The sequence below is a fragment of the Chelonoidis abingdonii genome, chromosome 19, assembly GCF_003597395.2.
Source record: "Chelonoidis abingdonii isolate Lonesome George chromosome 19, CheloAbing_2.0, whole genome shotgun sequence".
NCBI lineage: Eukaryota > Metazoa > Chordata > Testudines > Testudinidae > Chelonoidis > Chelonoidis abingdonii.
Genome location: NC_133787.1, coordinates 4,945,184 through 4,960,940, shown reverse-complemented (window position 1 = coordinate 4,960,940; position 15,757 = coordinate 4,945,184). Strand labels below are relative to the sequence as shown.

Sequence of the window (15,757 nt, the reverse complement as noted above, 5' to 3'; positions counted from 1 at the left end):
AGTGTCCCCCTGCCACAGCCCCACCACAGCTGCCAGGCACCCCACACACAACCCCTAAACCCTAGTGCCCCAACACATACATCTTCCCCACCCCCTCACAGCCCAGCACCCCCCAGATCCCCACTCCCCAACGCCCTGCCTCCCAGCTGCACTCACTGGCTCTCTGGGAGGTGACTGTGCTGTGCGGCCTGAGCTGGCAGCACAGCCAGGGCTGGTCCCGGCGCGGGGAATCGCTCCGGCCCCTCGGGAGTGATGCGATCAGCCAGGCCAGCGCCTGCCCCAGCTGGGGTCTCTCAGAACCCATTTGCCTGGAGGGGCCCAGCCAGCCCCACCCCCAGCTTCTCCCCCACCTGGCTGAAACTGGCCAGGCTTCTGCACCAGTCCCAGGCAGCGGGGTTTCGGGGCGCAGTGCAAGTGGAGCAGGCCGGGGCCCCTTCTAAGCATGAGCCTGGCTCCATGGCGCCACTGGTGCCATTGTACATAAGAACGGCCATACTGGGTNAGATGAGGTACTGATATCTGATCCTTAAAAAGGTAATCATACTTATATTAACACAACATAAAAACATAAGAACGGCCATACTGGGTCAGACCAAAGGTCCATCTAGCCCAGTATCCTGTCTACCGACAGCGGCCAATGCTAGATGCCCCAGAGGGAATGAACAGAACAGGCAATGATCAAGTGATCTCTCTCCTGCCATCCATCTCCACCCTCTGACAAACAGAGGCTAGGGACACCATTCCTTACCCATCCTGGCTAATAGCCATTAATGGACTTAACCTCCATGAATTTATCCAGTTCTCTTTTAAACGTTGTTATAGTCCTAGCCTTCACAACCTCCTCAGGCAAGTAACCTCAGGACTGCATAGAGGTCAGGCTTGGTGGGGCAGACAGAAGATGCACACGCATCTCCCTTGCAGAAAGCCTCTTACAGGGCCTTCCTCCATAAGGGCAGCACATGTCAAATCCCTCCTCCAGCCCAGTCTCAAACATCCCAAGCAATGGGACTCCCACAGCTTCCCTTGAGAGAGTGGCTGCAGGAGAAGTAGGAGGAGCACCCCCTCAACTGAAAGCAGCCACCCTCCTTCCCCCCACTGGGCTGGGTAACTCCCTCAACCTTCAGCAAGGGACGAATGAGCCACAATCTTGCATAAACCCTTGGCATGCTGGAGAAAACCTTGACTTGGAGGTTTTAGAGTTGGGGGTGGCTCACAGACGCATGGAGGGGTCTTTTCAGCATACAACAGAGGTTTTCTTCATGCTAAATCCAAGCTATATAAGAGAGTAAGAAGTTCCATGAATAAAATGAGGGGGAGCAAAGACAACTGGGGAAACAATTTTACTTAAAGACATAAATGTAGAGAGAGAAAAATTAGATGAGTGAGGCGAGAGCACATGAGACCTGCTTGGGCTTGAGTGATATCTGAGATGGCTCCCGTCTCTGCTGGATCACAGGCCTGCGGCGGGTAGTAAGAGGATGAGGGGGTGGCGAAGGCCCTGTGCATCTCAACACCGACACTCTCCACAGCGAAGCAACCCCCAATGCTTTATGCTCTCACAATAGTATAAGAACACGACAGGTCCCACTAGCACATTCAAGTGCAATTTTGGATCATCTGAGAACCAAACTCCTTGCACTTGGAGGTGATTCAAGTGGGTTCCCCAACCTGTCCTTGCGTCCATACGCATTGTTCTCATGGAGAGGGTCAAGATGACCCTCATGTTCCTTCCTCACACTCGAAAGATCCAGCCACCAGGTCAGTTCTTGCAGGACTGAGGCAGCACCATGACAGATCTGTTCATATGGTGCTTGGCTCGGCAGTGCACTGTCCTTAGCCAGCGTTGCAATGGCTGCAGGGGAAGTCTGGCAAGCGGCATCGCAAAGGTACATGCCAATGTGCGCCCTAGTGTGACGAAGTGGGAATGTTCTTGATGTGTTCTTTGAATGCTGAGTGGGGAGCGTTGGCGTGGGACGGTTGCAGGGGAGTTTTGCTTGGATTGTGCATTGGGGATGGGAGACTTGCCTTGAGGGAGGATACTTGAGCACGAGGGCCGGCTCTGGCTTTTTTGCCGCCCCAAGCAAAAAAAAAAAAAGCTGCAGGGCGGCCGGAGCAGCGAAGGGGAAAAAGCCAAAACCCATGGGAATGCAGCCCCTTGGAATCTGCCGCCCCAAGCACGAGCTTGCTCGGCTGGTGCCTGGAGCCGGCCCTGCTGAGCACATAACATGAGAACCCAGGAGGGGGGATGGAGGCCAGGTAACACCTCTGCCCAGGAAACTGGACAAAGGCTGGGGGAGAGGCTGAGTGAGAGGCTGGAGGGAGTTTCAGTTTGGAGCTGGCTGGGACAATGGAGGGGAGCCCCGATGAGGCTCTGGCCTCCCCGCCCGCCCCCCCAAGATTGACCTGACCAAGGGGTCCTGTTGTCTGTGCCTACAAGCTCTGGTTTGGACTGCGTTCCTGTCGTCTAATAAACCTTCTGTTTTACTGGCTGGCTGAGAGTCCTGGTGAATTGCAGGAAGCTGGGGGTGCAGTGCCTTGTCTCCCCCCACACTGTGACACCTAGCAATCCAAGGCACGTGTGAACTGCTATACATGGTCTTGGCCTTATATCATGTATGAAGAACTGAAGGGACCTGAATCTGTGCGGCAGAGCAGCCTGTGCTGGCTGTGAGTTGAGCAGCGCTCCTATGAAATATTCCTCTGTGAGGGTGTGAGAGACAATTTCTCGTAGTTCACAAGGAGTCCTGGAGCTTGGAGTGACGGAATGATGGAGACAAGCGTTACCTCCTGAATCTGAGGCAGTGAATGCGTTTGCTGAGCCTCCTCAGATGCACCATAGGACAAAGACCAGTTCTTCTCTGGAATGAGGAGATACAAGGAGTAGAAGCCTCTTCCCCTGTATTCCTGAGACACCTTCTCTATGGCTTCTAGACAGCGCAACGAGGGTAAGGCTGATTGAAAAAGGCTCTCATGAGAAGGATCCCTGAAAAGGGATGGGGAAGGGGGATGGAACTGGATGGTATAGCTATGGGTGATGGTATCTATCACCCAATTTGTCAATGGTGATGCCCACCCTTGCCCCATGGAACAAGGCGAGGTGGCTTCCAAAAGCAGTGCTCACTCAACTGATCTTGGTGCAGCTCTCAGCTGAGCTGGCAAATTTGCTGCCATGTGGCCAGAGTGACGCACGTGGCCGGGGTTGGGTAGGGTTGATGTGCTCTACCACATCTTGGCCACATCCTGGACTGGCAGTGGTATGAAGGTGTCCCCTGTCTCCATTGGTGTTGCTGTTGGGGTGGTGTGTTTTGCAGTATACACCAGATGTGTGTAGATTCACAGGGGCTGTAGGGCTGTCTTGGGGCCATCCAAGTTTTGGGCCCCCCACTACAGAAGGGATGTGGACAAATTGGAAAGAGTCCAGCGGAGGGCAACGAAAATGATTAGGGGGCTGGAGCACATGACTTATGAGGAGAGGCTGAGGGAACTGGGCTTGTTTAGTCTGCAGAAGAGAAGAGTGAGAGGGGATTTGATAGCTGCCTTCAACTACCTGAAGGAGGGTTCAAAAGAGGATGGAGCTTGGCTGTTCTCAGTGGTGGCAGATGACAGAACAAGGAGTAATGGTCTCAAGTTGCAGTGGGTGAGGTCTAGGCTGGATATTAGGAAACACTATTTCACTGGGAGCGTGGTGAAACCCTGGAATGGGCTACCTAGAGAGGTGGCGGTATCTCTATCCTTAGAGGTTTTTAAGGTCAGGCTTGACAAAGCCCTGGCTGGGATGATTTAGTTGGGAACTGGTCTGCTTTGAGCAGGGGGTTGGACTAGAGGACGTCCTGAGGTCTCTTCCAACCCTGGTATTCTATGATCCTATTTTAGCCATAGACCTAGCAGAGGTGTCAGCTGCATTCAGTAAGGCTTGCAGGCAAGTCTTTGCCACTAGCTTGTCCCTCTTTTACAATGTCCTTAAACTCCTGTCCAGCCCTGTGAGGCAGTTTGACTGATGAATAGCATCACTCTGTCCCATGTTAGAAAATTGCATTTGGCTAGTAGGGTTTGGAAATTAGTGACTTGTAGCTGGAGTGATGCAGAGGAATGGGACTTTCTCTCAAACAGCTCCGGTTGTTTGGGATTTTTATCGTTCAGTGAATCTTGGTCAAATTGGGATTACTTGAGATCTGGGTTTGGGGATGAGGGTGAATAAAAGACCTCCCCAAAGTGGCATCTGCATGGATACAGATGACAACTATCCTGCCTGGGTGAATTCCACATCTCAGACCACTGCTCGGTTCGCCTTCCATTCTGTGCTTGAACCAGAAATCACAGGACTCAAGCAACGTCTCCGACAACAATCTCTGAGAATGGTGTCGTGCCCAGAAGAGCCAGATTTGAACACCCCCATTCGGGTCAAAACCCGACCATCCAGCGCTCTGTCCAGCAGACAGGCAACTCCAAGGCTTGGGCAGAGAAGTCAGCACCAAGTGAAGGAGTGCAGGTACAGACAGCCCATCTTAGGGTTGTCAGCACACACACACTGCTAGTTTCTATCCTGCTGGCACAGGTGGTAAGCGGGAACCCGGGGGGGGTCATGGGCCTGCCTCGCCCTTTGTGCCCTTGCGGCAGTGCATGAGGAGGTGGGGGGGAGAAGGGGCGCATGCACAGCCTCATGGGTGCTGCTAAAGAATCTGGCTTCGCGCACTTGAGGCACACACACACCAATACTGGGATCCACACGGACACATACTCAGAGAAGCAACCCCCAACCTTTCCTTCCCTCAGCAGGGGCAGGATGGGAAGCCTCCTCTTCCACCAGCCCAGCCTTTGTCAGGCACCAAGAACTGCTGTTATAAAGGAAGAGCAGACAAGGGGAAACATTCAGCTTGGCCTTAGCTGCTTCCTCTGAGGAGTGAGGAGGGAGGGAGAAGGAATCCAGCCAGCCTAGTGTGCGAGCTGCCTGAGGCCTGGCCCCAGCTCAGGCTGCTTTACCACACAGTCCTTTCCTCCAACTGCTTGTCCTTGGCCTCTGATAAACCCTTCAGGCAATTCTGGTCTGCCAAGCGATTCCCATCCCTGGGGCGGGGCTGCCCCTCCGAACATGCATGCTGCAAAGGGCTCTGGGACACTGAATGCTGGAATCATTCACCCACCCAACCTTTAATGGCCTCAATCAAGTCAGGCCTGAGAGTAGGATCCAAAGGACAGGTCTTTAGGGCTCTGCCAAGTGGTGAAGAACTGACCTGCTCTCACATCCTGCCCCCAATACCCCAGTGAGCACTTTCCCACCACAGGAAGCCCTCAGCTGGGACAGCAGCCCACAGATTTCCTGAGGTGGAATGCACCTCTCTCACAGGGCAGCAACCACACAATCCCTTTGGAAGCCTGGGCTCCATTCTTCTGGCACCCGCCATATTCTGCAGCACCAAGGAGACTCTCGAACCCACAGAGCATGCGGCCTGACTGCTCGCCTCCAGACCACGTGATCTAGCACACTGCAGGGATGACCAGGGATGCTGCTAATTTCAGCCTCCTGCCACTGCGCCATCCAGGTTTGGGCTTATCAAGGAGGCCTTTTAAGGGTCAGGGCGCCACCAACAGGAGCAGAAGGTAGTTGTGTGAGATCAGAAAGGCCCGGCAATGGAAGAAAGTAAATTAATTTAGACTTAACTTCTGTTCTTCCCTCTCCACATCATACCTTGCCTCTGACTTTGCCTTTGCTTTTGGCAGGCAGGATGGATTTGAGATAGAGGTCTAATGTAATCATCTCATGAAACTTCAAACTGCTCTGTCAAGTTTTGCATTCACGAATGCACTTGCAGAGCTTGTAGGACAAGCTTCCATCCCCAGCCCAGCTCAGCTGCAAATGTAACCCACACACCTCCTGGGTGTGGTGTGCTGTCCCATTTAATGGCACAAGACCACTTGGAAATAGATTGATGAGTCTGCTTTACAGCCTTAGCTAAGGGCCACATGGCTTTTGGCTCGTGCATTTAGCTCCAGAGGTCCCAGTCTCAATCCCATTAACGGACTTAACCTCCATGAATTTATGTAGCTCTCTTTTAAACCCTGTTATGCACGTGTAACCTCTCCTCAATGAAGGAGCAAGGGCAGAGCATAGCCCGGGGTGGGGGAACAGGCATGTGCAGAGATTGTCACCAAACAACCATCCTGTTTACTGCCGCACAGCAACATCCTGGGCCACTTCCTCTTCACCCCTTCATGCTGGAACCTGTTTCTGAATGTTTTTGTGTTCAGCAACATTCACACACACTCCCCAACACCTCTGGCTGCCAAGGCATTTCAGAGAGACAGCGTCTAAGCGGCGCCTACATCTGGAACAGCTTAACTGGAAGGGTCTTTTCTTTCTGGAATTTGAGAACTTCAGTACACAGTGTTTGTACAACTCGGAAATAAATAGAACATGGATTCATTTGCCTTTTACACTCGCCAAGTATTTTAAAATGTACATGGAAACTCGTTTCTGCATCGGGGACCTCAGAAACTAACCCGCACCAAGCCCCTGATGGCAGCAGACCGTGTTCACATCAAAGCAAAGGAGTGAGAATTCTGGGCACTCAGGGCTCCTGTACAATGTGCACGGCACCTGGTCTCCCCATGACGTTTGTTCCAACTCACTCCCCATCGGCCTCACCAACCCTCCAGGATCATCCAGGAATTAAAGACTAATATTTAGTTAAATATTATATCATGTGATGAACCTCCAGGAATAATCCAAACAAAACTGGCAACCCTACTCACCAGCCAGCTGCCATCACCCACGAGGTTCTGGGCACTATGTTCTCAGAGCTGGTTTCGTTGCATGGACTTGCCCAGAACAGAGAACTGGCTCTTTTTATGGTTGCAGATGAAGGGGCTGCATGACACATCAACACATGTAACTGTCCACAACATGAAGGACACGTTATTCAGCAGAACACCAGCATTGCCATGGCCTGGAAGCCTCCTCTGCGCTGAAAGGCAGGACACCAGAACTCTGGTCCCTTGGGCTCCAAGCTAACTGCTCAAGGACTCTTCTATTCAACTGAGACACTGGTGCTGACTGTAAGGATGTGCCCACCACATCGGGCCTGAAGGTTAGAAGAATTAGACCAGAGGAAAACTATGGGGTCTTCCCTCTATTCCCCATTGAAAATGTCCTTTCATGGGCACATACCTTCCCCTACTCAAAGCTCAGTGCTTTGTTTCCTTACCTTGTCGAAGAATTCGTACAGCCTGACTGTCTCTCCAATCCGACTCCTGGTGTCATCCAGTCGGGTGCAGAACTTCTCCAGCTCATTTCTATATGTCTGCAGCTTGATTCCATAAACATGCAAGTCTGCAGAGGAAAAATCTTCCCACCTGTCCAGCTTCTTTAACACTTCCTGTCCCCTTCTACAATATTCCTGAAAGAAAATTGCAGTTGTGGATAAGTGTGCTGCACTGGAGACCTGGAAACACAGACCACGGGAGACTTCCAAAGCCCCTGGGAACCATTAGGACTAGCTAAACCCAGTGGCAGCTTCAGGCACCAGCACACCAAATACGTGCCTGGGGCGGCAAGTCGTGAGGGGCGCCCTGCCGGTTCCTGTGAGGGCGGTAGTCAGGCAGCCTTCAGTGGCTTGCCTGCAGGAGGTCCACCGGTCCTGCGGATTAGGCAGCAATTCGGCAGCGGCAATACCAAATCGCAGGACTGGGGGATCTCCCGCAGGCAAGCCGCCAAATCCATGGGACAGGGGGCCTCTCACAGGCAAGCCGCCGAAGCAGCTTGCCTGCCGCGCTTGGGACGGCAAAGATGCAAAACAGTAGCTCTCTCAGGCATTCATTCATTATCAGCACCCCATTAAATTGGGAAGTTCAGATTAGATGCAGTGAATCTGTAGCTTCAGCATAAAAGGCCTGCATAACAACAGGCTACTTAGGATAAAAGAAAATGAAGTGTTTCAAGAACCTAAAGTGAGTTCAAAAATCCATGACACATCCTGGAAATGTCTGTAAACGTTCCCATCCCATGAACAGACATGTGACTTATCCACTGAGCTGTACGCACAATAACTGTCTTGTAGGTGGCTTGGAAGCGGTGAGCTTTCCAGAGGAATTTGCCTGAGGACGCAGCCCTGGCTTGGAGAACCAGGACCAGGAAGGCGTTTTACACATGTAAGCAGGGTCAGAATGAGCTCTCTCTGGACACCTAGTGGTGAACTGAGGTGGGGAGTGGGGGAAGACTTCAGGAGAAGACTGTATTTGAACAGACAAACCTACTCTGCCAAAGTATCAATTTTGGCTGGTTTTGGGTTACAAGTCACTTCAGTTCTGATCACAGGAGTAATGAAAAATTGTTTTCTGGATTGTAAGAGTAAAGGGCAGCAGAACTGTACTTACCATGCCCTGATTGAGGGAGTCCCCTAAGCTGGACCCCACTTGCTAAGCAAGGCATGGGGATGCCAAGTCATGGTGAAAGTCAGAGGGGGCAGGGGCGGGGGTTCCTTCCTGGTGGCATGAACACTGCTTAATAAGCCTTGGGCACCATTTGACCTGCCCCTCTCCAGTATTTAAAGACAGAGCTGATCAGGCTCAGGGGAGAGTCCTTGCTTCTGTTCAGTGATCACTCAAGCTGACAGCCCTGACACGCAGGTCTCAGGGCCAATCCTTAAGCTATATCTACACGACAGAGTTAAGTCAACACAAGTTACACTGACAATCATAAACTGCTATAATTACATCGCTTATGCATGTCCAGACAACGCTCCTTATGTGGGCGGACCTGGTGAGGGGACACTATTGCAGGGAAAGACACCTGCACTAGCAGTGAGGTTCCCTGCTGCCTAGTGAAATCGCTAAGAGCCGGGCAGAGTGGCGGAACCCCAGAACACAACAGTGCAAAGCTGGCAGCGAGCAGCAGCAACAACAGTGGCAACAAGTGGCCAGCGGCGGCAGACTACCTACGTGAATACGTCTCTGAACTCTTGGCCTTCGCTGACTGCGGACTACCAACCATGGACGGCCGTCTCTAGCTATTCTGGGGCCCTATGCAGCCCTCCCCCCTCGTGGGGGGGCAGCCTCTGCTGGAGGGAGCAGGGGGGGCTGGTCCGAGGCATCCACAGGGGGGGAGGACCCCCCCCAGCACTCATCAGCGGCGTGTCTGGGGTTGGGGTCGCTGCATTCCCGCCGTCGGTGAGTGCAGCCCTGGCCCTGCTGCAGAGCTCAGGGGAGTGGGGTTGGGGCGAGGCGGAGGCAGGGAAGGGGTGCAGGCAGACCAGGCGGAGCAGGGGTGGGAAGAGATGGAGCAGGGGCTAGAGCAGCACGCAGCTGTGCCCCAGATTTCCTGGTGCCCTACGCAGCAGCGTACTTTGCATATGGGTAAGGGTGGCCCTGCAACCGTGAGTGGTGTATTGAAGGAACATTCATTCATTGGACTTTCACACTGAAAGGTGGGAAACTGAGGCAAAGGACACTGCCCAATGTACTGTGGAGCGGGTGTTCACTTAAGGAGTACATGCTTTCGAATCAGTGTTGCAATATTTTCCCAAATGAATGCCGTTTCCTCTCACTTCAATAAAAAGTTTTCTTTTGTCATACACAGAGCCAGTGCTTGCCAGCAGGGAAGTACTGCCTCCAAGAGGCACCCGGGGTGAAGTTTAGTTTTCTCAGATTACTGGGTGGGGGCTCGAGCCAATTCTGTTTTGTAATGTTAAGAGGACCCCTGGATATTGAACCCGGCCCTGGTTGCTGCTGAAACCGCTTAGCGGAAGGGTTACAAACATATGGACAGTATGGAAAAAGTCCTGGAGCGAGTGATGGGCAAAGGAAAGGAATGGAAAGGTGGTGCGGGAGGCAGAAACCGCTGGCAGTTTGGAGAGGGGACAGGGGAATGTGACAGGAGGCATCATGAAGGCCCAGGTGGCGTTGTTCAGAGACACAGATGTGACTTACATCAAGTCTCTCTCTGAAACACGTGTTCAATGAAATCCTCAGCCCACGTAGGCAGAGACTAAGGCAGACTCCACTCCACAGCCTTCCAGGAGGAATAGCTCTCTCAGACCTACCCACAAATGTGTTGTCTCTCCAGCCTTGAGTGTACGGCTCACTCTGTTCCAGTGTAGATCAGAGGTCGTTTAAGTCTGATCTGTGGGATGTGCCCCCAGGACGGTTTCAGCGCACACTATGAATCAGCCTGGCAGGCGACACCCGCCAGCCAATTCCCCAACTATTGCGGCAGGCAGGGGTGTTCTTTCCCACCACAAACTGTTCTGCCCCTCTTTCCAATCCGAGAACACTTACTCTGGCAACAAGATCAAATTCCCTGAACTGCTTTTGTGCTCGAAGCAGCAGCTCCAAAGAATCGTCCAGGTCAATCATTTCCTTTAGCTGCTTCCCGCCAACGTTCTCAATCCAAGCGCTGACCTAGGAGAAAAAGGGGAAAGCAGTTGTGCTATTCGTCACTCAGTGCTGCTGTGCAAGGCAGGCCTTTGTGTGGAAAGACCAGAGAGCTTCTCTGCTGAGGTTGGTCATTTAATCATTGGAAAGAATGCATGAGCATTTCTCCCCAAATCTCAGCAGTTCAGTGTATGCCTCCTGCTTTACACATGGACCTTTTCCACGTTAGGTCTCTGGATAATTGCTACGCTCCGCTGTTGCTCACAGGGCCTTAGGCATAAGCAAAGTGAGTGGCTGCTTGAGGTCTGTGCTTCTGGGCAAACAGCAGTCGGATATAAGCTCTGCAGCTCCTGGGCTGGTCCTATCTTCCTACTGCTCCTGCTGCCAAAGCTCCTTTTGCTGCCACATCTCCTGTGCCCCACTCCAACTTCTGCCTGGCAGAAGGATGAGAAGCAACGGCATTACCATGAACACAGCAATGGAGTCGCACCTATGTGGTTATCTGGGCCCCTATATCTGCTGTCTTATTTCCTGAACACAGCACCCAATATAATCTCTGGTGTCCATGTTATTCCTAGCAGCTCCTCATCACAGGCCAATCACTGACACTGGGCTCATCTTCTCAGGGGTAGTCAGACTTTGTCACCTGGCTAAGGACTGTGTTGGTCTTCATCTGCCTTCCCTACAAACACCCTCCCTAATCCCATTCCCACCCTGGGGGCTGAGATGGCTCTGCTCACTCTGAAGGGATGGAATGAGCCCCCACTGGCCTCCTCTGACACGGGGGAAGGGCTCCTCAGCGGTACCTCCAGAAGAGTTTCTCTGCAGTGCACCATGGGAAACACCATGTGTTTGTGCTCCTGGCCAGGAGGCCTCTGCACTCTAAGGGACTAATCTGATTTCCACCAGTGTGTATCAGAGGGAACCTTACTGACATTAATGGGGTTATACTAGATCAAACCGGTATGAAGGTCACATGCTTGGGGCTGGACTTTCCGAAGTGCTGAGCATACAGAGTACCCGCTGACTTGGTGCTCAGCACATCTGAAAAGGTGGCCCCAAGTCTGTATGTCTCGTCAGTACAGGAATGCCGGGTCCCTGAATGCTATCAGGTGGGTAGTGCCCATCTCAACCTGGGCAGAAACTACTAAATGCCAGTTGCTTATGGAGTGTTTTTGTGATCTGAAGGCCTGTCTCTTTGGGACCCTTTCTGTGTTAATTTACTACCACCTGCTTCAAACCCAGACGTAAACTGGGATTAAATACCTGACCACCTTTGTGGGGCATGCAGTCAAAGCTAATCACTACAACCAATGACAAACTGGTCTTACCTCCCTAAAACCTTCTTCAAAAGCCTCGAATTCCATCACTAGCTCCAGCTCCTGGATGCGTTTGTTTGACAACATCACCAGTAGGTGGACATCCTCATCCACGCGGTTATAAAGTGTGCTAGCAGCATCCAGAGCATCTCTGAAAGGGAACACAAGTCCAGTCAGTGTGTTTCATATTCTTATTCATATTTCATACCTATATATGACTTGGCTATTGGCAGCCTCTGAGGGTATGTCCACCCAGCAAAGAAAAACCCGTGGCTGGGCCGACTTGTGCTGTGGGTCTTTGTAGACTTCTGGGCTCGGGCCTGAGACCGGACTCTAGGACCCTGCAGGGTGGGAGGGTCCCAGCCACAGGTTTTTCTTTGCTGTGTAGACATACTCTCGGTGACTCTTCATCTAGAAGTTTCTTGTCACACAAGAACAAAGTAGAATTGGGGGGAGGGATAGCTCAGTGGTTTGAGCATTGGCCTGCTGAACCCATGGTCGTGAGTTCAATCCTTGAGGGGGCCATTGGGGGATTTAGTTGGGGATTGATCCTGCCTTGAGCAGGGGATTGGACTAGACAATCTGTTGAGGTCCCTTCCAACCCTAATAATCTATGAAAGTACATCACAATACATATTAGAGAACAGCAGGGCACTTTCACTGCTTCAGCTTACAGTACGAGCATTGCAATACCCATGTCACTGCGTTCTGTTCCAGAACAGAGAAAGAGATCCTGCCAGGGGTTCTTTATAGTACTTCATTCCAAAGCTTACGTGGTCTGCGAGGGGCACTCAACTTTTTGACCCAAAATTTATACTTTGTACAAATGTGGAACTGAATCAAATGCCTTTCTGAAATCCAAGTAAATTATATCTATTGCACTTCTTTTGTCTAAAAAATCAGTTATCTTCTGAAAGAAAGAGATCAGGTCGGTCTGGCACAAAGTATCTTTTGTGAAACCACGTGTTTTATCCCAGTTCCCATTTACCTCTATGTCCTTAACTACTTTCTCTTCAAAATTTGTTCTATAACCTTGCATGCAACTGAGGTCAAACTAACAGGCTGGATCACTTTTTTCCTTTTCTTAAAAATAGGTACTGTACTAACAACCCTTCAGCCACAGAGTCCGACCCCTGAGTTTACAGATTCATTAAAAATCCTTGCTATTGGGTTTGCAATTTCATGCGCCAGTTCCATTAATATTCCTGGATGAAGATTATCCAGGTCTTCTGGATTTAGTACCATTAAGCTGTTTGAGTTTGACTTCAACCTCAGATGTAGTCATTTCTCTTTCCATTTACTCATTTCCATTTGCCATTATCCCTGAGACCCTCATTAAAACCTGAGGCAAAGTATTCATTTATGTGTTGCGCCATGCCTAGATTATCTTTAATCTTCACTTTATCCTCAGCGCTTAGCAGTCCCACTTCTTTTTTCCTTGGTTTTTTTTTTTATTTATATGACTACAGAACCTTTAACTTCTTGTTTTAATTTCCTTTCCAAGGTTCAACTGTGCTTGGCTTTTGGCAATTCTAACTTTTCCCCTATACTTTCTGACCTCCTAGATGTAGCTTTCTTTACTGAGCCATCCCATCTTCCATTCCTTGGAGGTTTTCTGGTTTTTCTTAATAACCTGTTTGAGATGCTTGCTCATCCAACTCTGTAAGCCTTCCCCAACAATTTTTCCCCCTTACTTGGGATGCAAGCTTCAGATAGCTTCTGTAACTCTGACTTAAAGTAGTTCCAAGCCTCTGTCACATTCAGATCCTCGAGTTTTTCAGTTCAGTCCTCTTCCCTAACTAATTCCTCTTTTATAGGGCCCTTTAATCAGGGAAGCCCCACCCCTTAATCAGGGCTCTGCTGTAATTGATGCTGGAGCCTGAATATCAGTGGGTTCCTGCCTGCTTGCAACATCACCACCAGGAACAGAGGTTCTGGAGCTCTGCTAGAGATTGTAGAGGACCCACGTGTCAGGATGGAATCAAAGCTCATTCTTCCCTAGCTACAGAGGTTCAGCTGGGAACCCCTTGTGTTTTAGTTAATGTGTGGTGTAACTGAATCGTTCAAATTTATTTATTTAACTATAGGTATAAAGAAGGAAAGACATGGAAGCAGAAAAGAAACAATGTGATATCTATCAGCCCTTACAAGAAATACTATGATACCCTTCAGTGGTACTGCCAAGCACTGTCACTATAGTCTGTTCTCATAAGGGATGCAAATGGTCACTTTGGATCAGACATATATGTCCTCATATGGTTATTACCTACCCATCTATTTTACAGATGCTTCAGATCATTTTTTTAACTTGGTATTAGGTATCATTTTTATCCTACCACGGCCAGGTGTCTTAGTCCAACTGCACCAGGCACAGAGGAGTCATATAACTCTCTAAAAATGATCTCATTTTCTTTCCATAACACGGCCACAGTTTTAAGAGCAGCTCTATCTCGGGATATTCCAGGGCTAAAAGTGAACGTACTGCCCCTGCTGGAAAACTGGGAGTCTCCACTCCCCAACAGGATGAAGCTTCCTCTTCCAGCTGTGTGGGGCTGCAAGCTATCAGACCTTGTTGGCGGTTCAGGACTGAATGTTGCTCATCCTGGAGTAATTACTTTTGTTTGTTTGTTTGGCGGGCGGGTCGGGGGGGGAAGATTCCATATTTGGAGGAAAAGCAGAGAATATTCTCTACAATAAAACCAGTGGTGGGTATTTGAGCTGCTTGGTTGTTCAGAATGTTAGGATAACCGGGGATGGGAGGAGGGAGATGGATTAATGGGCAGAGTGACGGTGAAATATCCAAGGTGTATGATACATTTTATTCGTCACTTCTCCCACAATCCATCACGTGAGATCAGCTCCACATTTCTAGCGTATCTATGCGTATATTGACACTTCCTAGATTAAAAAGCACAAGGAAAAATTTTCAAAAACACGTAAGTGACTTAGAAGTCTAAGCAGGGGTATAATCCTGATATTTTAAGAGCAGACAGATACTCCCTCCGCACCAGCCCCCTGGCTGCCATGGCCCCACCTTGACAGCATGCCGCCCTCTCCTCCCTGTCCTCACATTTTAAAAAGAGATGTAGGGACCAGATTTTGAAAGGATTTTAGGCACCTAAAGATACAGATACCCACCTAGTGGTATTTTCAGGAGTGTCAAGGCACTTGGCTCCACTGGCCTATCCACATCTTCGGTACAGAAACCTCTTTAAAAATCTGGCCCTTAATAGCCTAACTCTCAGGCTCCTAAGTGACTGAGGAGCTTTTGAAACCGTTACCCCTAGGAAGTAAGTTATTAATATGGATCCTCAGCAGTCCAGGACTCAAGCACATCACTACCATAAATTACAGCCCTTTTGTCTATGAATGTTGGTACTTAATAGCAATCATCCTGCAATTTTTTATTTACTATCTAGCTGGCATGAGGCTGTGTGATAGCGCTGAACAACTAACTTGGCACAGCACAACTCCATAGAAAACTTCCATCCAAACCGATGCCAGATACTCAGCAGCCAATTTTTAAATCTCAGTCTCTTCCAGCACTTGTAACTTTGTTTTTTTCTCTTCAAAATACCATCAAACTGAATGGATTCCTCGACAGAGCAGCCAAGAGCAAAATCACTCCCAGACTGACACCTGGTACACTAGAGTTCAGAGGAGATGGGGTTTTGACAGCAACACTACAAAGTCCGGTGAAAAGATGTTAAAGGGAAATGCTGGTACTGCCTTTCACAGACCCTGAATAAAACCAGGTGATTGTATACATGCTGTCTCCCAACTCTCCTGGTAGGTAGCAAAAAATCAGTGAAGGAAAAATTGGAGACTAGCATTGCTACTGGACAGAGTTAAGATTATTTGGGTGCATTAACAGTGTTTTTCCTTACTTATAAACGTTGGGGCTCCTTTTAAATTCAATCTTAACTCTGAATTTCCTGGGATTTTAATGCTTGTTGTTATAACTAGAACAGTTGTGTAAGTTACTTTTTACCTTTTAACTCACTGATGTGTACCCTCAACCTTAACGCAAATCATTACTTAATGTCTAATCATCTCTGGATTCCTGCTGAGGA

The 15,757-nt window shown here is 49.9% G+C and overlaps 1 protein-coding gene across 1 annotated transcript in view; it reads right to left on the bottom strand.

Annotated features, from left to right (window-relative positions):
• The window catches only part of PLEKHG4 (pleckstrin homology and RhoGEF domain containing G4), a 161,023-nt gene that overhangs the window by 36,775 nt on the left and 108,491 nt on the right, over positions 1-15,757 (bottom strand). The window contains exons 11-13 of the mRNA XM_032788459.2: positions 11,697-11,835; positions 10,270-10,392; positions 7,203-7,394 (exon numbers count right to left, since the gene is read on the bottom strand). Coding sequence (XP_032644350.2) covers positions 7,203-7,394; positions 10,270-10,392; positions 11,697-11,835 — 454 coding nt within the window. The remainder of the gene's footprint in view (positions 1-7,202; positions 7,395-10,269; positions 10,393-11,696; positions 11,836-15,757) is intronic.